Here is a 21,488-nt window from a genome sequence, read left to right as displayed (position 1 = left end):
GATTTTTTCCATTATAGGTTATTACAAAATATTGAATATAGTTCCCTGTGCTATACAGTAAATCCGTGTTGCTTATTTATTTTATATATAGTAGCATGTATCTGTTAACCCCATACTCCTAATTTATCTCTCCCCTCCCTTTCCCCTTTGGTAACTGTTAGTTTGTTTTCTATGTCTGTGAGTCTGTTTCTGTTTTGTAACTAAATTCATTTGTATCATTTTTTAGATTCCACATATAAGTGATATCATATCGTATTTGTCTTTGATTAGTATGATAATCTCTGGGTCCATCCACGTTGCTGCAAATGGCAATATTTCATTATTTTTCTATGGATCAGTAATATTCCATTGTATATGTACACCACATCTTTTTAAACCAATCATCTGTTGATGGGCATCTGGGTTGTTTCCACGTCTTGGTTATTGTAAATAGTGCTATAATGAACATTGGGGTGCATGTGTCTTTTTGATTTAGAGGTTTTGCATTTCCTGGATATATGCCCAGGAGTGGGATTGCTGGATCATATGGTGACTCTATTTTTAGTTTTTTAAGGAGCTTCCATACTGTTCTCCATAGTGGCTGCACTGGTTTACATTCCCACCAACAGTGTAGGAGGGTTCTCTTTTCTCCACACCCTCTCCAGCATTTATTATTTGTAGACTTTTTGATTAGGGCCATTCTGACTGGTGTGAGGTGGTAACTCATTGTAGTTTTGATTTGCATTTCTCTAATGATTAGCAATGTTGAGCATCTTTTCATGTGCTTGTTGGCCATCTGTATGTCTTCTTTGGAGAACTGTCTATTTAGGTCTTCTGCCCATTTTTTGATTGGGTTGTTTTTTTGACATTGAGCTGTATGAGTTGCTTGTATGTATATTTTGGAAATTACCCTCTTGGTCGCATCATCTTATTGCTTCATTTTTACACATACACCTTTATACACATTTCCAGGAACACATGATGTACAAAGTAAGAGAGAGTCCCATGAGATGACAGATGGAGTCTGAGCAAGTGTCCATGGAAAAACACGGGAGGCATCAATTCCACCTGCAGAAACTGCGGAAGGCTGGATGAGGTTGAGCCATGAACTGAGGAGTAAGAAGGAGTGCACCAGGTGGACGGGGCAGTGGGGCAAAGGGAAGGAGGACATCGTCTGCAGCGGGAACAGCATGTGCAGAGATGAGGAACAGCACAGTGCTCTGGGAAGGGCAGGTGGTTCAGTTCATCTAGAGCGTGAGATGCAAGGGGAGTTGCAGGAGATGAAGACAGGGAAGGAGCCACCTGACAAGGGGTCGGAAATGTCGTGCTAAAGTTTAGATTCTCAGTGCAGGTGATGGAGTTGCTGGAGGACTTTAAAACCGGGAATGAGAGGGATCAGATCTCCCAGTTAGAAAGGTCACCTTGGGCCTGTGTGAGGGATGGAGCAGTGCAGGATGGGGTGGGAGCCACAGACTTGAGGCCCAGAAGGACTTCTGGCAAGCCTTCACTGATGTGGAAGAAAGACTGATAAATGACAGAGAAAAAGAGAGACGGTGACAGGAACTTTAGAGGAGGAGGGGGCGTCTTCCCCAGGATGGAGACGCAAACGAGAGTAATAGTCACGCGTGGCCAGCACAATCTTCAAAGATCTTGAGGCTGTTGAAATGGTTAAGGTGCAGCTGACCCACCTTGTCTTCAGTCTGCCTGTAAACATGACAATGAGGTAGCACTACTACTTAACAATGGAGAGTCGGAAGGGATGGGGACCATCTTTGGAAGCATAGGAATGAGAACAAAGTTGGAAAAAGATGAAGGTAAAGATGTCAGGAGGAGGCAGGCAGAAGATGGATACATTTTGATGGGCAACAGAGGGTGGCCGATATGAAGGAATGACTGGGAATGATGAACCTCGAGTGTTCTCGTTTTGGCACGTTACTTCAGTGCCAGAACATACAGGAGCATCCCAGGGAGGATTTGGTCTGGCCTCGGAGAGGTGAGGAGGGTTGTCCTGAGATCTGGGAAGTGTGGTAAGTCAAATAATGCCCCCCCCACCTGCGAAAGCTGTCCACATCCTAATTCCCAGAACCCCTGTAGCCTTATAGTGTGGCAAAGGGGACTTTGCAGATGTGATTAAATTAGAATCTTTGGATGGAGAGATCATTCTAGATTATCTGGGCAGGCCCAATGAACTTGCAAGAGTCTTTATGACAGGGAGGCAAGAGGGTCAAAGTCAAAAAAAGATGTGATGATTGAAGCAGAGTTTGGAGTGATTCCCTTTGAAGATGAAGGAAGGGGCCACAAGCCAAGGAATGCAGGTGGCCTCAAGAAGTTGGAAAAGGCGGGGAAATGGATTCTCCTCTAGAGTCTCCAGAAGGAATGAAGCCCTGATGACACCTTGATTTTAGCTCCGTAAGACTCATTTTGGACTCCTGACCTCCAGAAATGTAAGATAAATCTGGTTGGTTTAAGCCATGAAGTTTGTGGTGATTTGTTACAGCAGCGATAGGAAGCTAATACCAGGGACCACTGTGCTTTGGCCTAAGTGGGATTCTTTTGAGCCGTGGCAGAGCAAGCGTTCCCAGGAAGTTTGGGAGTCGTGGTGGGGTCCCCGTTCCACAGTGCTTGTCTGGTCTCCCTCACTGATTGGGCACCCCCTGCTGGATGTCTGAGACGGACCTCAGCCTCCCCCTCCCCACTGCCTAAACCCTTTCCTCCCATGCCCTCTGTCTTGGAGAGCACCCGAGCCAGACCTTAGGAGTCATCCTTTCATGGGCCACGGATGGGGTTCTGGCATGACACGCAGGCAGCGTCTGGGCGTGAGAATGCATGTGAGGACGGGCGAGGGTGTGGTGGTGGAGGAGGAGCACCCCCAGCTGGGCAGACACCAGATGCGTCCCCGTTGACTTCCAAGCACTAGAGACGTGTCCAGTGGGGGCGGGGGACCGGAAGCACAGAAGAGAGGCCAGGGCTGCTGAGAAGGAATGAGCCGCCATGGCCTGTTCCCGGCATCTCACGATGGGCCTGGATGAGAGCCGCTCCCCTTCCTTCTCCGCGTCCCACTCCCACGCCTTCCGTGGCAAATTCGAGTGGATTTTTTAATTTTACATTTTCATTTTCTTAAAAAGACAGTGATCAAAACAAAAGAGACTGAAAACAAAACCTGAGATAGAACGTTAACAAGTGTTAACTCTAGTTGGTGGGAATATGGGTGTCAGCTGGCCTGGCTCAAATGCCATTGGAGGGACTTCACTCCAAGACCAGGGTTACAGCCACTGCAGGCATCCCGGATCCTTTCTTGGCCTCTGCCCAGCCAAGAAAAGATGCAAAGAGAAAACATCCAGCTTCAGTTTTTCTTTGATACCCTGCAATATTTTCTTCCTATCTTCATGTACATGATCTCATATTAAACTAAATGACAAAAACCATGACTATATTCTGAAGCGAGGTGACTGGATGTGGTTTTATTTTCCCTCCAGGTGTCGGTTTTATCTCCACAGAGTCAAACTTCTCTGGATTCTCCCACCCCAGCTCTCAGGGACAGTTGCCTCCCTGGGTCCAAGGCCCCCCCGAGCAGGAGGAGGGCGCAGAGAAAGCCGACCGCACCGCTGCCTCGGGGAATGCGTGTAGTGGCACCAGCGCCAAAGACGCGGGTCTAAGAACAGAACCCACCAAACCGCCTTGGTGCTGGTTAGGTTTTATTTTAACAGGATGTTTCCTCTTCATTTGTTTCTCAAAATATCAGTTATATCAATATTAGAAGTGTAAACTGGTACAAAATATACAGTACATAGAAACAATCTTAACTAGTCTATTGCCTAATAAAAGTACGCACAAGGGAGCTGAATGAACAGAAGCGATGGTCTCCCCCCCTCGGGAAACAAGTTCCCCAGAGGACAAGGAACCAGCATCTGCTTCAACAAAACGGGAATGGATTCTCGTGTGGCAGGGACAGCATTGGGGTGGAATCAAGAAACCTTGGCCCATTTCTAATTCCACCTTCAAGATGTCAGCCAGGGAACGAGCAAGCCCTGCCCCTGGCCCAGCCCCTCAGCCCCGACCCCTCCCGGGGGAGAGCGCCCACTGGCCACCAAGGCCGCCACTTGGCTAAAGCTTGACGCCTGATGATTTTGCTCAGGCAGATGTGGGGCAAATCTTTTAAGAGGGCAAAATGAAAAGCTTTCCTCCCCCAAACTGATGCTCCAGAAGGACGAGCCAAGTCTGTCCTGAGCCTCTTCCCAACTGTCTGCACTCATCGTGCACACGGGGTGCGAGGCTGAGATGGGTCCCCTCTGAGTAGCTTATTGCCTCATCTCTCACAGGAAAGGATGCTCGTCCGGCGTGCTTCACTAGGGCACAGTAACCATCAAATGAGGTTCCGTGCGAAAGCGTCTGGACAGCGAGAAGACACACCACACCAAGAGAAAAGGAAACGAGCATCTGGCTGGAGCAGAGGACAGCCCGTCCCCTGGAGGGGTCGGCAGGCGAGGCTCTGTTCCCGGCTCTGCTTCCGCTGCCCCTGCCTCACGTCTGCACGTCTAATGGTGCTTCCGGACAACTCTCCTTTACGAGGCCCAGGAGCCACGTACCGGAGCGGGGTGGGGGGAGCGGCACGGGGTCTGCGCAGGGCCGGCACTTGTGCAGAGCCTTTGCGCATGAGAGGCCGGTGCTGAGAGATGCCGGGCTGCCCCTGCTCAGGCCTCCTGCCCGTGAGGGGAGACTGGGCTTCCACGGCGCCCGGCTGGCCTTACTTCCCAGCCCGGCCTTGGGCAGAGCCGCGTCTCCGCTCCCCTGGGGCTGTGTGCAGAGACCGGCCCATCCCTAGCGGTCACTGAGGCCAGGGAGGTCCAGGTCCCTCCTCACCCGCGTCCCCAGCCAGCCAAGCTTCCGTCACACCCTCTGTCAGACTTGGTAAGGACACAGCCCACAACACACACACGCACTCCAGAAACCAAAGGTACACTATAAAGTTTAAACTGGTGCTACTACTATTTTCCGGCTTTTTCTTCAAGAATTAAAAAAAAGAGTTTCGTAATTAAATTACTTAAACTTCTATGCTGCTCAGTTTCACAATCAGAGAATTCTACTTTGTTTAGAGGTGGAAGCTGCACTGTCTGATAGTTTCTCCTGCTCCAGTGATCGGTTCAGCAACTGGGAATCTGGTTCTCCCCCAGGCTCCGTTCCGCCTCGAAGCTTTTCGCACCACCCTGCTGTCTGGAGAAGCGCCTCTTTACACTTGGGCCTGCGGGGGTCGCCCGCGGGGGCCTCACAGGTCCCCGCCGTCGGTGGGTCCCAGGACACTCAGGCCACAAGTCCAGTCGGTCACGAGGTCCGTGGAGGCCAAGGGTCCTTTGGAGGCGGGGCTCTTGAAGGGGTCGGGGGGCGCTGCGGGCAGCGGCGGCAGGGGCTGGCCGCGGGCCGGCTTGGCGCCCGCCGCGTGGTTGCGCTGGTGCTTGCGGAGGTGGTCCTTGCGGATGAAGCTCTTGCCGCACACGGTGCAGGTGAAGGGCCGCACGCCCGTGTGCGTGCGGTAGTGGTCGATGAGCTTGGAGCGCTCGGTGAAGCGCTTCTCGCACTCGGTGCAGGGGAAGGGCCGCTCGCCCGTGTGCAGCATGCGGTGCCGGATGAGGTGCGCCGGCCGCGTGAAGCAGCGGCCGCACTCGCCGCACCGCAGGCCGCTGCCGTCCCGCGCGCCGCCCGCCGCCCCCGGCGCCCCGTCGGGCGGCCCCCCGCAGCTGCGCTGGTGCGCGCTCAGGCTGACCTGCAGCTGGAAGCTCTTCCCGCAGGCGGCGCACGTGAACGGCCGCCCCCCCGGGGGGGCCGCCGGGTGTTTCTTCAGGCCCGGCTTGTGGCCGAAGCCTTTGGTCCGGCCGGGGTACTTGCAGGGGTCGCTGAAGGGTCTCGGGGCCTGGCCGGGGTCCAGCACGGCCTCTCCGTTGTCAGACGTGGAGTAGGGCAGACCCTCAGGCCCGGTCCTCGGGTTCAGGCCCGCGGGAGGCTTACACCTGAAATTCCAGCCCCACCGGACCCCCCCGAAGAGCCAGTCCCCTGGAGGGGTCTCGTCCTGGGTCACCGCGGGGCTGGGCTCGCCCAGCTCGCGCTCGGGCCGGGCGGGCTCTCTCAGCCCCAGCACGGCGTCCTGGCTGGGGAAGGAGCTGCCCTGGCTCTCCCAGGCTCCTTCCTGGACAGGACTAGGGAAGAACCTTGCGGCTTGGCCTGGTCCAAACAGGGTCGCGTGGGCTTCTAGGTCAGTAGGATGCACTGGTGTGGCCACTACCTCCTCTTCCTGGACTTCGGTTTTTATCACAATCTTTACATCTGCTGAGAAAGACAGAAAGACCAGGTATCATTCTGTCCCCTCCCCGCTTAGAAAGGGAAGATCTTCCATCGGGACATTTGGCCCAACTATGGCCACTCTGAGCCCTAGTCTCGAAGCCTCCGGATCCAACCAGTTCAGCAGAGATGCCCCAGGTGGTCAGGTGGCTGCCTCAAACCGTGGGTGAGGACATCGTGTTCCAGACCTTCACCACAGGTAAAGCAACCAACCTATCTGCTCCCCTTGTTCTAGAACCTTCCCCACAGGAGAGCAACCATTGCATCTGCTCACCGCGTTCCATTTTCACTTTGGCTCTTAAGGCTAAACATGAAGTTATGCCAAGGAAGGAGCTCTGACCACTGGTGGCAATGCACCCGAGGGGCAGGAGCACAGAGTTGGGCTCAGGTGGATCCGAGAATGGAACGTGGCTCCCCACAGAGCAGCGGTGACCTCAGGCAAGCTCCTGTGTGAATACCGTTTCACAGGGGTGCATGAAGTTTAAACCACACAGCACATGTGAAAGCACTTAGCATGCTGTTTTGCATGCAGCAAGCATTCAGTAAATGTAGCCAGCTAGCTAATGATAAAAATATTAGTGTAGTAGTAAAAATGTGTTTGATTTTACGTAAATGTACTTGAATTTCATGCCCTAGAGTTTTATATCAGGGATCTAGGCTTTTAGCACAGTTTTGCGGTGCCAAAATATGACAGAAATTATTACTTAAAGTAACAGATAACTGGCTTTCAAAACAGAAGTAGAAAACTAATACATAAATGTGGCAGTTCCTCCCAATTCGGGCCTGTGGACACCTGTCTTTGGTAGTGCTGTTATCTAAGAAGCGGTTCTAGTTGGGTTTGGGTTTTTCCAGGTCAGAGAGGAGCCAGGGTTGCTGAGTCTGGGCAAGAGGTACATCCTCTTAAGGGTTCAGCTTGTCAGGATTGACTGCTTAACACAAGAAAGGAACTGTGGGAAAATGGGCCGTCTCAAGAAAGACTGTTCAAGCCTAAGAATCTAGAAGGAGAAAAAGGACAGACTGTACAGAGTGTTCACATCACCGGCACCTAAATGCCTGCTGGCTGGACCATCAGGGGCCACGGCTGAGGCAGCCTCCGGGGCAGACGTGAGCCCTTCCAGTTCTCCCTCCGCACCCCGTACCTTCCGTGGAGGCGGCCGTGCTGAGCTTCAGCGACCCGTCCGAGCAGGCGGAGGAGGGGTGGTGGGGAGGGAGATCCGCCTGCCAGGAGGTGGGCGGGATAGTGGTTGAGAAGTTGGAGTGGACGCCTGCAGTGAAGAGAGAGCAGAGCCGGTGGGTTAGGGAAAGAAGCGGGCAGACCCCGTGGGAGAGGCGGAGCAGCTGCCCCGAGACCCCACCGGTGACTCTCCTGCCCGAGCACAACGACCCCCACCTCTCCTGAACCAGTTCGCTTCTGTCCCCTTCTCTGAGGCACCAGGAAGCTCAGACGTCACACTCTTGTCATACAACCCCTCTTTAATAGGAGGCAGCTGGTGATTTAAATGTCCAGTGCTGGGGCAGGAAGACCAGGAGGGGGCTGGCAAGAGTGAGGCAGAGGAATACCTGGACAAGAGCATCATGGAACCCAGAGGGACCGGCAAGATGTCCTTCGGGGCAACCCCTGCCATAAGGTGGGAAATCTTCTAAACTACTCAGGCCGGAGCCCACAGCCCCCCGCAATGCTTGCAGGAACTCCTTCTCCCAGGTCCTGCCCTCAGTCCCTGCATCTGGTTCGTGCCGTCTGCTCCCAGCCTCAGCCACTCACCAGAGGCAGCGTCGGTAGAGACGTCTCCTGCTCCGGAGTCCAGCTGGCTGAGGCCCCACGGCTCCTCCCCGATGTCTGGCTGTCCGGCTGCCCACGCCTCCACGCCTAGAGTCTGCTGCTCCTGGAGCTGGAGCTCACCTTCTTGCTTGATCTGCATTAAGAGGTCGGGGGCAGGAACGGGGGGCCCTGAGCCTGAGAAAAAGAGAGTGCGTGAGTGACAGCATCAGGGGCCCTGGGGCGGACACACGTCCAGCCAAGGAAAGGCACACGGGGCCTTGCAAAGGTCAAACAGCAAAAGAGCCCGGTGGAAAGGGAAGGCAAGAGCTCAAACAGGGACTGTGGGGCCTTCCAGGCAAAGCATGTGGCCACATGGTATTGAGCACACGGGTCAGGCAGGGACAAGTGAGGAATACAAAACGCATTCTCAGGGCTGGATCTCTGGTCCCTGGGCAAGACTGTGCTGCCCTAGGGAGGTCCTGCTCTCACTTTAAACACAGAAATGCTAGATAAAATCTACCCCCGTCCCCAAAACCTTACCCCTACACATGTATTTACGTGAGCACGAAAGAAAGATTCCAGATATAAGAATCAAAGAAAAAACACAAGGTCAAATCAAGAGTTTGAGCAGGAGCCAAGGAGAGTTGTTGAAACAGGATGCAGGCCTTAGGGGCTGGGCTTGGATGTCCAAGTGAGGTGAGAGCAGAGCTGAGCTGCCCGCATCAGCCGGGAGCCGTGAGGCTCTGTCCCATCAGGTAGATGGGGACTAAAACTCCGTCCACCTAGGGGCACAATAAGGAAGCTGCGTCTTGTCCAGGGCCGTGGATGGAAAAGCCACCCGTAATAAATGAGATTCCCGTGTCCACACTAACTTCATACTAACCACGTGGTGCAGCTGAGAAAAGCTGAGAAATTCACAGAAAAATTGGCTGAGAACCACGGCAACCCAGGAGGCCCCCGAACAGAGGCAAATGCCAACCTGCCCATAGGGGCACACCCACAAGGCAGGCCTTAAGGGGCCCCTACTAAAAGGCTAAACTTACAAACTAGAAGAGGAGCCAAATGCCATGAGAGCCATGGCAGAACTCACTCCCACAAACTACAGAAAAAGAATAGGCTGAAGGATACAGTAGCATAAGTATGTTTAAAATATTCAAAGAAATAAAGGAAGGAACAGAATCTGTAAGGCAAGAACAGGAAATTATTTTTAAAAAGGCAGATGTGAAAGAGAACCAAATAGACATTCTAGAAATGACAAAAGCAGTCATGGAAATAAAAAATACAGTGGCTGGCTTAACAACAGAATGAACACAGTTGCAGAGAAAATTAGTGACTTAGAAGATGGATCTGGGGAAACCATCCAGAGTACAACACTGAGAGATAAAGAAATGAAAATATGAAAGAGAAGTTGAGACACGGAGGATTAAACGAGAAGTTGCAACATATGCTGGCAGAAATCCCAGAAGGAGGGAATGAGAAATGGATACATGGCAACAGGTAAAGAAATAATGGCTGAGAATTTTCCAAAATTGAAGGCATGGTGAGCCCATGGTTTGAAGGAAAACACCACTTCCTAAGTAGGAAATAAAGAAGAATATAAACCTAGACAATATTCATGTGGAATGGAACAGCAAAGACTAAGAGAAAATCTTAAAAGGCACCAGAGAGAAAAGAATGACATTCAGACTGAAAGCAGATTTCTATCAGCAAGTACGATGTCAGAAGATAATATTTTCAAAATGCTGAGGGAAAATAGCTGTCAAAATGAGGCTAGTATAATTCTCATTGCACAAACTAGAGAACAGTATATGAAAAAATTTATAAAATGATCATTTATGAACAGGGATGCAAAGATTCTAAATGAAAGAAATACAAATCAAATCCAGTAATATGTTTTCAAAAAAGAAAAAGAGACAATACATTATGAACAAACTGGGTTTATCCTGAGAGCTCAAGGATAAGCTACCCCTGGACGATACAGTAACACAACTCACAAACAGATTAATGGAGAAAACAATAGTCATCTCAACAGACACAGAAGCAGCATTCAACTCTTCTATTTCTGGCATATGGCTGGCTAACTGTGCAGAGAAACTCCTCTCAATATGGACTATCTAAAAATGACGGGTAAAGTACAAAAACACAAACATTTTAAGCATGGATGACCTCTAAGAAAGCCTAAGTCAACCATGGTAAACTGTCGGGCATCTCCCACTCCCCTACTGCTGGGCTACAATGGACTGTGCACACCTGGGGCAGACAGATGTGAGAAGCCTAGTGCTTAAGCAGGGTGGAAGGTTGGGCTGGAGACCCCTCGCCACCACCACACACATAAACCTGGGACCAAAGAGCAATGTTCCCAGTGCACTAAACATAAAACAAAGGTGAAAACCTGCCCTGTGAAAGGCAACTGCCCATTCTGGCCTTTGGTCTTAGCTGAGTGGGGAGAACAGTCTCCCCTGGGAGTTGACACACACACACACACACACACACACACACACACACACACACACACACCCAGGCTGAGTGGGGAGAACAGTCTCCCCTGGGAGTTGACACACACACACACACACACACACACACACACACACACACACACACACAGGCTGGTGCTCCAAACTAATTAAAAATAATAACAGTTTAAGGAGGAAAAAATCTAAATGAGTAATTCTCAAGGGAGGAGTGGGAAAAAAAAAAAAAAAGAAATACAGAAAAGGCAGGGCTAAGGTCTCGCAGCACAATTTAAGACGGTGGCTAAGAATCCAAACACCCTAGCGGCCACGGTCAATGTCAATGATCTAGACCAGCGCTGTGCAACAGAGATCAAGGTGGGCCACGTATCTAATTTTAGGTTTGATAGTAGCTACCTTAGAAAAGTAAAAAGAAACAGGTGAAATAATTTTAGCAATTTTTTTTAAACCCAATATATCCAAATATATCCAAACTATTCACTTAGACATATACGTATTTCATCCTTTTAAGTGCTCAATAGTCACATGTGGCTGGTGCCTACTGTTCTGGACATTTCACACGTAAGGACGAGCAGACTAAAACAAGTAAGAAACTCAGCTATGTGCTGTTTATAGGAGACACACCTGAAACAGAAGGATGCAAAAGCAGTGTGAGACAATAAAAGATATACTAAGTCAAATAAACAATTAAAAACAAAAGATGTGGTTATACCATATCAGATGAAATAGACTTAAAAAGAAAAATATCCACAGAAATAAAAAAGAATCACTGCACAATGGTAAATTGACCAGAAAGATAAAATAATTCTATGATTTAAATCGAATAACATAGCTTCAAAATAATAAAGCAAAACTGACAGAACTCCAGGAGAAATGAACAAATCCACCTCCTCTGTGGGCAACTGACATACCATTTTCCATAACTGGTAAACCAAGCCAACCAAAGATTATAGGATCTGAACAACACTATTAACAAACTGACCAAATGGACATAAGCATAACTTAAAGACAAGGAAAACACAAGATTCTCAAGCCATACAAAACATTAAGAAAAAATGAATACTTTCTAGGCCATAAAACAAACTTCAATAAATTTTAAAAGATTAGTATTTTACACATCTATTTTCTAACTATAACACCATTAAGTTAGAAATCAATAACAGATATCCTCAAACTCCCCATATATACTAAAATTAAAAAAAAATATATATATATATATGCTTTCTAAATAATCCAAGGCTCTAAGGACAAATCACAATGAAAATGGAAGCTATTTGGAACCCAATGCTAATGAAAAAATTATCAAAATGTGTGTCTGCATCTACATGGTACTTAGAGGAAAGTTTGTAGCCTCATATGTTTATATTAAAAAAGAGGAAACAGGTTGAAAATTAATAGGTCAAGCAGTCAATGCAAGATGTTAGAAAGTAACAACAATAAAATAAAAGCAATAAAAATAAAAAGAAAGGAAATACTATAAGAGTGTAAATTAATAAAAGAAGAAACAAGGAACACAGAGAAGCAAAAGTTGGTTCTTTGGAAAGTCTATTAACCAATACATCTCTAGCAAGATTATCAAGAGAAAAGGAGAAAGCACCAATAACCAACATGAAGAATGAAAAAGGGACATAATTATAGATGTAGCTGAGATTAAAAAATAGAATATTATGAATGTTATTCCAAGAAATTTGAAACCTCTAGGGAAATGAACAAATTCCTTAGAAAAACTAGAACTTGCCAAAACTGAATAAAGAAGGTTCTATAACTATTAAAGAACTTAAATCAGTAGACAAAAATCTCCCCCACGAAGAAAAACATTCAAAGAATAGATAATTCCAATATTACACAAACTCTCTGAGCAAATAAAAACAGAGGGAATACATCATAACATATCTTTAATATCAAAACCAGCCAAAGACAGTCTGAGAAAGGAAAAGTATAGGCCAGTCTCACTCATGAACAAAGATTCAAAAATCCTAAACAAAATAATTAGCATATTAAGTCCAGCGATGTATATAAAGGATCATGACTAAGTTAGGTTTTTTCCCCAAAATTGCAAGGTTGGTTCAACATGAGAAAATGACATAATTTACCATACTAGCAGGTTAAAGAAGAAAAATCATATAATCATCTCAATAGATACCAAAATAGCATTCCATAAAAATTCAACAGTGATTCCTGTTAGAAACATCTAGTCAACCAGACATGTACAAAACTCTTTTAACCTGATAAACAGCACTGATCAAAAAACTTTTAACAAATATTAGACTCAATGTGAAAAGTTAAAAAGTATCTTCTTTAACATCATGAACCAATAAGATGACCTGTTGTCATCACTTCTATTTAAGGATTTTCTGGGAGTTCTCAGCCAGCACAATAAAAGAAGAGAAAACCAAATCATAAAGATTTGAAACGAAACAAAAAATTCTTATTACTCATAGGGGATGTGATTATCTTTTCAGAAAACCCGAGACTCATCAGACAATTATTGCAAAAGTTATTAGTACTAATGAGAATTTTGGCAAGGTTCCTAGATAGATATATCGATAAATAAAAGACAATTGCATTTTTGTCTACTCTTAGGGTTTTAAGGGAGCCTGGCAATTACCATTTTTCTTCCCTGTCATGGATCTTAACAATTAGAGAAATAAAACAAAAGAGGAAGGCTGGTGAGGGTAAACTCTTTTTATTACTGATAAATGAGGATGCATTTTATGCAAGGGGGGGTCCTCAGCACTGACCCTGGATCAGGAAGTCACCCTGGACCATGGTGAAGGAGGCTTTCCCCAGCAGAGCAGCAGAGACTGTCTGTCCCTGGGGGCAGCCAGCTGCCCAAGGGAAGAAGGTTGGGCAAGGACTGTGCTTGTCCAATCCTTGCTCCCAAACTCCCCGATGAGGTGCATCCCTGGTGGTACCCCTGGTGGGGTGCCTAACTGGATGGGAGAGAACGGGATGTTACATAACTGAGCCCCTGTCACAGAAGAAAAAGCACCAGGAAAGGGTGCTCCCTGCCCCCAAGACCCCAGCACACACAAGCAACAAACAGAAAAAGGCACCACTGACAACAGCAACGTAAAAAATGCAAAGGACGGAGGAATATAGCTAACAAAAAAATGTACAAGGCCTTGTTTGAAGAAAGTTATAAAATTTCACTGAGACGTTACAGATGAGATAAATGGAGTGACTTAACGATATTCACCCTTAATAAAGTAGGGGGTCAATTCTCTCCAAAATGATTAATAGAATCAGTGCAATTCCAACCACAATCCCAACTGGATTTTTCATGGAATTTGATAAGGGAATTAGAGAGTTTACCTGAAAGAGTAAAGGAAAAGAAGACCCAGAGTGCCAGTGAGAAAGTAGTAGGGTCCCAGGCTCCCATGGCCATAAAAGTCTGTTCCAGATGGATTAAGAACTTGAACGTGAAAGGCAACAGTTTAGAAAAAATATAAGATGATGGACCTACGACCTTGAGGTAGGGGAAAATTTCTTAATTAAGACATAAAAAGGACAAACCATAAAGGTAAAAAATTAGTCCAAGTAAGTTAAAATTAAAAGCATCTGTTCTTTAAAGCATACCATAAGTGGAGAAGATTTACACATACTCACAAAAAAAAATTGATATTCAGAATAGAAGAGAACTCTTACAAATCAATATGTAAAGGGAAAACAAAAGAAAGATGGACAGAAGGCATAAACAGGCATTTTATAGGAGAGGAAAGACAAGTGGCCCATAAACGTAGGCTCTAACATTCAATCTCATTAATTAGGAAAATGCACATTTTAAACTATAAATTTTAAACCATTTCACTCCCACCAGATGGGCAGAAATTAAAATGTGAGGCATTTCCAGGGCTGGTGAGGACGGGGTACAGCGGGCACCCTGGCGCTGCTGGTGGGTGCTGACTGGCACCACCACTTCAGAGCACGCTGAGACGTTACCGGGAAAAGCTGAGCATGCACCTTCCTATGACCCAGCAGTTTCACACCCGGGCTCCTGCGTTCTGGGCCTGCAGCTGGAGGACGGAGGGCTCCCACTGCAGTGGGGAAGCCTGTGGAAGGAGCAGGTTCTGACGGGCAGATGAGGAGCTCGCGGAGGCACGTGCTCCAAACGGGCCGTCCGGCAGCTGTCCACGTGCAGACAGACCAGGCGGCGGGCGTGCAGGATTCGGGGCAGAGGTCCCGGTGGGAGTACCCACCGGGAGGACGGAGTGTGGGCGCAGAGAGAGGAGGCGGAGGGCTGAGGGCACCCCAATGCTTAAAGATCAGAAAGGGCGGCAGGAAATAGCAAAGGAAAGGTGGGAGGAAAACCAGGAGAGGCTATATTGAGGAGCAACGACACCAGTGACACCAGCGCCCTCCAGGCAGGGAAAGAGGGTGAGGAAAGGGGAGGAAGCAGGTCTCCGCTGGGCAGGAACGGGTGGACAGCTGGGGAGGAGCCTGAGGACTGGCGGGCTTGCCGAGCACCCACTTCCCCAAGCACAGCTGGGAGGATTTAGGGGTTGAAGAGAAGTGGGAGAGGAGGTCTGACGAGCGGCTGTACGAAGCCCAGAGCGGGGGAGGGTGAGCCCAGGGTCCCGGCTTCTTGGACCGAGGTGGGCGGGGATGAAGGCCACCCAGGGTTCCCGCTGACGGGCTCAAGGCCGAGAGGGGAGCTGTGAGTGCCGGAGGGGAGGGCTGGGCAGGGACTCGCCAGAAGCCACCTCATTTCCAGGCCCCTATTCACTCTCATTATCGTGTATATTTATTACATCCAGGGAGGCCTCCACATGGATAGAATAAATACAATAAAACAAACCTACGGGGAACCTCCCACCCAAGGTAAGCAGCTGGCAGCCCCACGTGTCATAACTATCTTTTCCATCCAGACAGCACTCTGCTCTAGTCAATTTCTAGCTTTCAGCACTGTCCCTGTTGACCTGAACTGGTGACTGATTTCTGAACACGGCCTGCCCCGGGTAGAGGGAAAATCTAACTGCGATGACACAGCAAACACGGAAGACACATTTTGTGAATCACAAATTAAACATATGACTTTTTAGTAACCTCGGTGTTCAGACGGAAGGGAAGCCCCAAGGCAGGGGGTGCAGACAAGGAGTCTTGGGAGCAGGTGGGCTTGAGCCTGCAGGGGCGGGGTCTCCCTGGTAAGTGACAGACCGTCGCTGACCCCCAGCCCAGCAAGGTCTTCCCGTCAGCCATTTGGCTTTTCTCATGTGTCTACCTGTCCTTTCCTTAACTTTCAAAGGTGCTGACTGGCCCAGGAAAACCTGAGACCGTAGTATCGGGTATCCAGATTCACCTTAAATAAATCAGTGACTCTAACCGTGTTGAAACGTGGCTAATGGGTTAATGTTCTGCGATTACTAATGGTTTTAAGTGAAATTTGGTTCTCGGGTGGAGGCAAGGCTGACTCTTTGTAAAGCTGTGAATGAATTAAATTTTGTCTTTATTATCTTCTACCTTCCTGTCTGTGTCCCCCTCCTTCTTCCCCTAATGCTGAGCCACTGGCACCACCTCTTTCCTAAAAGACTAGGTTTGCTGCCTGTTTCCACGCTGGGAAGTATTCCTGGAGTGTTAGCTGAACAGGCTATAGGTCATAATTCAACTGTAAGAAAACTCAGGTTTAAAACATTGATGTTTTTCCTTGGCTCTCCCTGGAAAGAAGGTCACACCCTCCCTGGCCCTTTACTTTTGTTTCCATCTGATTGCCTGCTATGTCCCTAGCCTTCCCCCAACCCCTCACCTGGACTCGGGTCCACAGGAACATCTGGAACCTTGGGGCCAGCGCGACGCCAGCTGCACGCCTCCTTCCCCTGTTCAATCTGGGAGAGGACCTCAGGCTTGGAGATGGCATAGTCTGGGGAAAGACAGAAGGGTTAGCTTTTGCCATGTTCCGTTCAGAGCTGGGGACAGGCAGCCTGGGAAACCAAGATGGCCTAGAAACTACATTTCTTGATTGGTAAAGGGCGGTGGTTCCCGACCCGTAGGCAGTTTTGCCTCCTAGGGGACATCTGTCAAAGTCTGAGACATTTTTGGTTGTCACGACTGGGAGCTGGGGGAGAGGTGCCACTGGCATCTGCTGGGAAGAGGCCAGGGACACTGCCGAACATCCTACGAGGCACAGGATGGCCCCCAAAACAAAGCCTCATCTGGCCCAAGATGCAGTGCTGAGCTGAAGACACTCTGGTGTAGGGTCTCGAGGTTAAGAAGCCGTACGTTCCTGCAAACTGAAATAGAACCTCACACCCGCACCTGCTCCCAGCCTCATAACCATGCCTTTTTGCCTTCAGACCTGGGGTCACACAGATACCATCCCAAGAGGTAATAAGCCCAGAAGAAACAGTCCAGGCCTTCTTGGGGGTACTGCATGAAGGGAGCGACAGCAGGCCCAGGGTCTGGGGAAGCCTCCAGGTGTGAAGGCAGCGCTGGCTGGGAGAAGCATGGTCTGCCCACATTCTCCGCCGACCCAGAGGAGCGACTCGGTCAAGGCCTCACGTCTCAGCAAGAGAAGGCGAGAGAAAAAGTCCTTCTCAAACCTGGGTTGATCATACTGGATCTGAGAGCGGTAGGGGCCTTCTCCACTCCAGGTCTCAGCAGGAGAACAGAAGCGGCTGTGCTGTGAGCCTGGTTAGGAGGGGGGCCACCATGCCTCCCGGTCTGGCACCCCGCGAACTTCACCAAGTAGAAGGCAGCTTTTGACTCCGTCACCCAGGGCTCATCCTTAGGAAGGGGAGGCGATAACCTTGCCCGGTCAAGGTTCCCAGTGATTTACGTATCCTCGGGACAAAAGCCACCAGAAGGAAGAGAGAAGCTGAGGTCTCCCCAAATCACACATAACCAAGAAACGAGTCTCACGCCTTACCCAGGGAGACCAGCGTCTCGTAGTTGCCCCGCATCACGTGCTTGTACAGCTCCTTCTGCCACTCATCCAGCTTGCCCCACTCCTGCTCAGAGAAATACACGGCCACATCATCAAAGGTCACGGGCACCCGGAACCACAGTGTCACGCACGCTCACCTGCACGCTGACGGGCACGGGCTGTCCCACCCCCGGCGCCCAGGGCTTACCTTGGGGGCCTCGCCCTTGCTGCCAGGGGGCAGCCGCAGGATCCAGAAGTTCCTGTTCCTCAGAAGGTTCTCCACGTTCTCCAGCCGCCTCTGCAGCAGCCCGTACTCCTGCAGCAGGGTCCCCAGCACGGCCCACTTGCCCTCCAGCTGGTTCCCCAGCTCCACGGCCGTCTTCTCGCAGTCGGCCAGCTTCTTCTCGGCCATCCCGGTTCGACCTTCTAGGGAAAGCAAGCGGGCAGCCTGCGATTCGATCTTCCTCTCCATGGCCTGAATTGTAGCTGCCATTGTCCACGGAGAAATCTTTCAGAAACAGAGAGGAGACCAGCATCAATCATCCCGCCCGCCGTGTTCCTTGAGCCCCTCTCTCCGAGGCATCAGGGAGCTGAGCGGGGAGCGCACGTGTGGGAAGTGGGGGTGTCCTGTGCCACACGCCAGATCTCGGCCTGGCGGTCAGCTCCTCTGGGCGGGTGCCCTCCCTCCAGGCCTCTGCAGCACTCCTTGCAGACCCCCATCAGGGCACTCGCCGCCCTATACAGTAACCTCCCGCATCCGCCTCTGCGAGCTCTCTGAAGGCACTGCTGCATCTTTTCACAGCACAGTAAGGGGACCGTGCTAGGCGCTCGGTGCAATTTTGCTAAATCAACAGTGACTTCGCACTGCTGGGGTGTTTTAATGGAGAAATAGTAAACTGCAGATTTACTAGAGCCCCACCAGCACCTCCCATCATAATTGCACAGGATCTGTCTACTGATGATGACCTAGCAAAAAAAACAGCTGGTTCACTGAAACGACACAAACACAAGCGCTGCTCAACCGCTTTATTAAAAAGCAACTCGTGTCTCTTTAATAAACATGCAAATCTGATGACTAATTCCTTTCCACCCCAGGACAATCTAATTTTGTCCAATTACCAGCCCCCTCAAACTAAAAATCACCATTACTGCAAATCTCCCCCAGCCAAGAGTTAGACTTTTTGACAAAACACGAGCCCCTGCCCTTGTGAGACTGACTTTTTCTCTCACTGTTCCCACCCTTCCCAAGGGGCGAATTATGGTCTCAGACATTTTTGTCGCTGCCCCAGGATCAGTGACACACCTTACAGACTGGTGAGGAAGGTAAGACATATGCCGTAAGGTTAGACTTTTATATGTGCTGCAACCATCATAAACCGTCATTCCCCTGACTTGCCTGTCGCTGGACAGTTCACATCGTGGCTTAGATGACCGGCAGCTGGGGACACTGAGGCAAGGGCACATTTTGCTTTGGGTGGGGCTCGACCACTAGACCCCCCCCCAACCCACATCTGAAGGTAGGACCCATGGGTCAGAGAGGAAGTCCTGATATTTATACCTTCTGGCAGCACCTGAGGATCAATGGTACCTTATGGCATTCTGAAAATTATTCCTAAACAAATGTTTGGTGACTATTTGCAAAATTCAAAAGTGACTGGTAGGAACCAGTGCGGATTCATTTAGAGAAAGTCACTGAGAACTAGAACATGGGTGGATGCCTCAGAAAATAGTGACAGGAGAGTTTGAGCAGAGGCTGAAAAAACTGTCAAGGATGGAGCATCAGGGATTTTGTGGTTGTCGGGAAGGCAGCTGGATCAGATGACCTCTGACCTGAAGAAGGTAGGGCTTTAGCTGGGCCTCAAAGGATGCGGAGGAGCTGGATTGGCACAGAAACAACTGGATGTGGGACTCTTGCTCAAGAGGTAGGTGGTTCTGCTCTGAGGCTGCAAAGACTGCACTGGGCTGGCACCTTGGGCTGGCGCAGCCCTGCCCCTGGGCGCGAGGCCACGTTTCTTCCCTTCCCCTCACTCCTCCCTCTTGATCAATCCCTGACATACGACCCCAGCCTCTAAACGTTTGCTTCAGGAGTGTCCTTTCACTTTATCGCCCAGCTCCCCATCCCCAGAAATCCCACTCGGCCTCCAAGAGCATCTGACAGCCATTATTATAATCTTTGTGTTGCAGGAAAAGGGCATCTGCATAAACTCCGACCTTATAAATAAGGCACACGCAGTTTTCTTACATTTTAACGGGGCCAGGGAGCCTCACGTGAGGCCTTCACACTACTTGGTGAGAGGTGGCGACTGTTTCTACTCAAGCCCAGCTCCTCACTGAATGTTGGTTGGACAAGATGGGGCTGGCCTCAGACTCCTGCCAGGGAAGCGTAAACTCTTCGCTTGAGAACAGCGGATGGGAAGAGAACTCCAAATCCTTCAATGGCTCCCCACCCATATGATGAAGTCCAGGCAGGCATTCAAACCCCTTCCAACTCTCCCTGCAGCCTCCTCTCCCCGTGCCTCCCTACCAAAACCATCTTTTCCAGGCAAACGACTTCTGTCTCCTCCTTGACCATGCCCGGCACTGCCGGCCAGTCTGTGTCCAAGCCTCCTCCCTACCTGAAAAGCTCCACGGGTCCAGCTCAGCCCGGTGAAATCCTAGCCTTCCCAAAAAGCCCAGCTCAAATCACAGCAGCACGGGCCAGGAAGGTGCACGCACCTCTTTCTGCTTTGCTTTACCATCACCAGTGTACCTGTCTGCTTCCCCCAAAGCGCCAGTGTGTCCCAGCACACAGAGCGACCCTGTCTTTCCACACCTTTTCTAGCCGTGCGATCCTGGGCAAGTTAACTTCTCTAGGCCTCGGGTTTTTCTCTTTTATGACAGAGAATCAGAGCCTACCCCCTAGGTTTGCTGTGAGGACAAAATCACGCCTAACAGGGCTGGTGCCGTGCCTGCGTCCCTCTAGGAACCGGAGCAGCTGTCTTCCGCCCCGACCCCGAGCGAGCCGGGCACGCAGAGGGGCCTCGGTGCCAGCGGAATCGCCGCCGCTCGGGACGCCTCCCAGGTGCCACCAGGCCGCTGGGGGGAGCTGGGGGGAAGGGAACGCAAGGCTGAGCGGTGGGCAGAGAAAGGAGACGCGGGGTGGGGGGCGCGGAGACGAGGGGGCCAGCGGATGGGGCGGGGGCAGGAAGCCCCGGAGGGCAGCAGGAACTCGGCGTGGGGCGGCCTCTGGTGCGCGGACGGCCGGTCCCGCCCTGCTCAGGCTCGGACCGGAACGGGGGGCCTGGCCGGCGGGTGCCTAGGCCCCGGCGGACCCCGCGTCCCGCTCGCCGGAGCCCCAGGCCCGGCGGCCCGGCCCGGCCCCCGGAGTCCCTCCCTAGGGCCTGCGGCGCCGTGTGCTGGGCCCGGGCCGCCCGGGCCCCGAGTCCGCACGTCCGTGCGCGCGGGGCCGCCCTTACCGGAGCCGCGGCCGCCTCGGCCATGGCCCTGCGCTGTCCGGCTCGGCCCGGAGGAAGTCGCCGCCGCCGCCGCCGCGCGGCCCCACGCGAGCCGGCCCCCGGCCTCTCCGCAGGCGGCGCCCGCCCGGCCCTGCCGTCCCCGCCCGCGTCGCCGCGCTCCTCGCTGGCCGGCCCGCGCCGCTCCGCCCGCAGACGCGCCGCCGCCGTCAGCGCCCGGCCGGTCCACACTGCATCCTGGGAGCCGGCGCAGGCCCGTGAGGCTTCCTGGAGGCAGCGCGGCCGCACAGCCCCACCTGCAGCCCGGAGAGGCGAACGGCAGGCGCGGCGCCCGCCCCGCCCCGCCCCGCCCAGCCCCGCCCGGCGGCCCTTTGCCGCTGTGCCACCCGCCTGCCCGCCGAGCCCCGGACACTGCCCGGCCTGCCGGCCTCCTGACCCACCGAACCCCCGACCCGCCGACTCGCCGACCCACCCTGCCGCTGACCCGCCAACCCCCCGGCCCCTGATCCACCGGCCCGCCGATCCCCCTGGCCCCTTGATCTTACCGACCCACTGGCCTGCCACTCCGCCGACACCCCGATCCCCCGAGTCCCCGACCCCTAGGCCCACCGAACACGGCCGGGTGCGCGCTGAGTCGC

The 21,488-nt window shown here is 51.2% G+C and overlaps 1 protein-coding gene across 3 annotated transcripts; it reads right to left on the bottom strand.

The window, feature by feature from the left end:
* Window positions 1-3,412: 3,412 nt before the first annotated feature.
* Window positions 3,413-20,946, bottom strand: ZNF746 (zinc finger protein 746). 3 transcript variants are annotated; one of them, XM_059933122.1, is made up of 7 exons: window positions 20,854-20,946; window positions 17,607-17,906; window positions 17,402-17,483; window positions 16,283-16,396; window positions 8,072-8,263; window positions 7,449-7,574; window positions 3,413-6,297 (listed from the first exon to the last, which is right to left on the bottom strand). In XM_059933122.1, the coding sequence occupies exons 1-7, from the start codon at window positions 20,875-20,877 to the stop codon at window positions 5,243-5,245; spliced, it is 1,893 nt and encodes a 630-aa protein (XP_059789105.1). In that variant the 5' UTR covers window positions 20,878-20,946; the 3' UTR covers window positions 3,413-5,242. The 3 variants fall into 3 exon arrangements, with proteins under 3 accessions (XP_059789105.1, XP_059789107.1, XP_059789108.1); XM_059933124.1 differs by having other exon boundaries at window positions 3,413-6,294; XM_059933125.1 differs by lacking the exon at window positions 20,854-20,946 and adding an exon at window positions 20,294-20,728.
* Window positions 20,947-21,488: the final 542 nt, after the last annotated feature.

This window comes from Balaenoptera ricei, chromosome 9 (genome assembly GCF_028023285.1).
Source record: "Balaenoptera ricei isolate mBalRic1 chromosome 9, mBalRic1.hap2, whole genome shotgun sequence".
Lineage (NCBI taxonomy): Eukaryota > Metazoa > Chordata > Mammalia > Artiodactyla > Balaenopteridae > Balaenoptera > Balaenoptera ricei.
This window is presented reverse-complemented; position numbering and strand designations above follow the sequence as displayed.

Coding starts and splice junctions, on each gene's coding strand:
- ZNF746 (XM_059933122.1), bottom strand. CDS start 20,877: ATGGCCGAGGCGGCCGCGGCTCCG. Junction 17,484..17,606: donor GCAAGGGCGAGGCCCCCAAG/GTAAGCCCTGGG, acceptor TTCTCTGAGCAG/GAGTGGGGCAAGCTGGATGA. Junction 8,264..16,282: donor TCCTGTGGACCCGAGTCCAG/GTGAGGGGTTGG, acceptor TCTTTTTCTCAG/GCTCAGGGCCCCCCGTTCCT.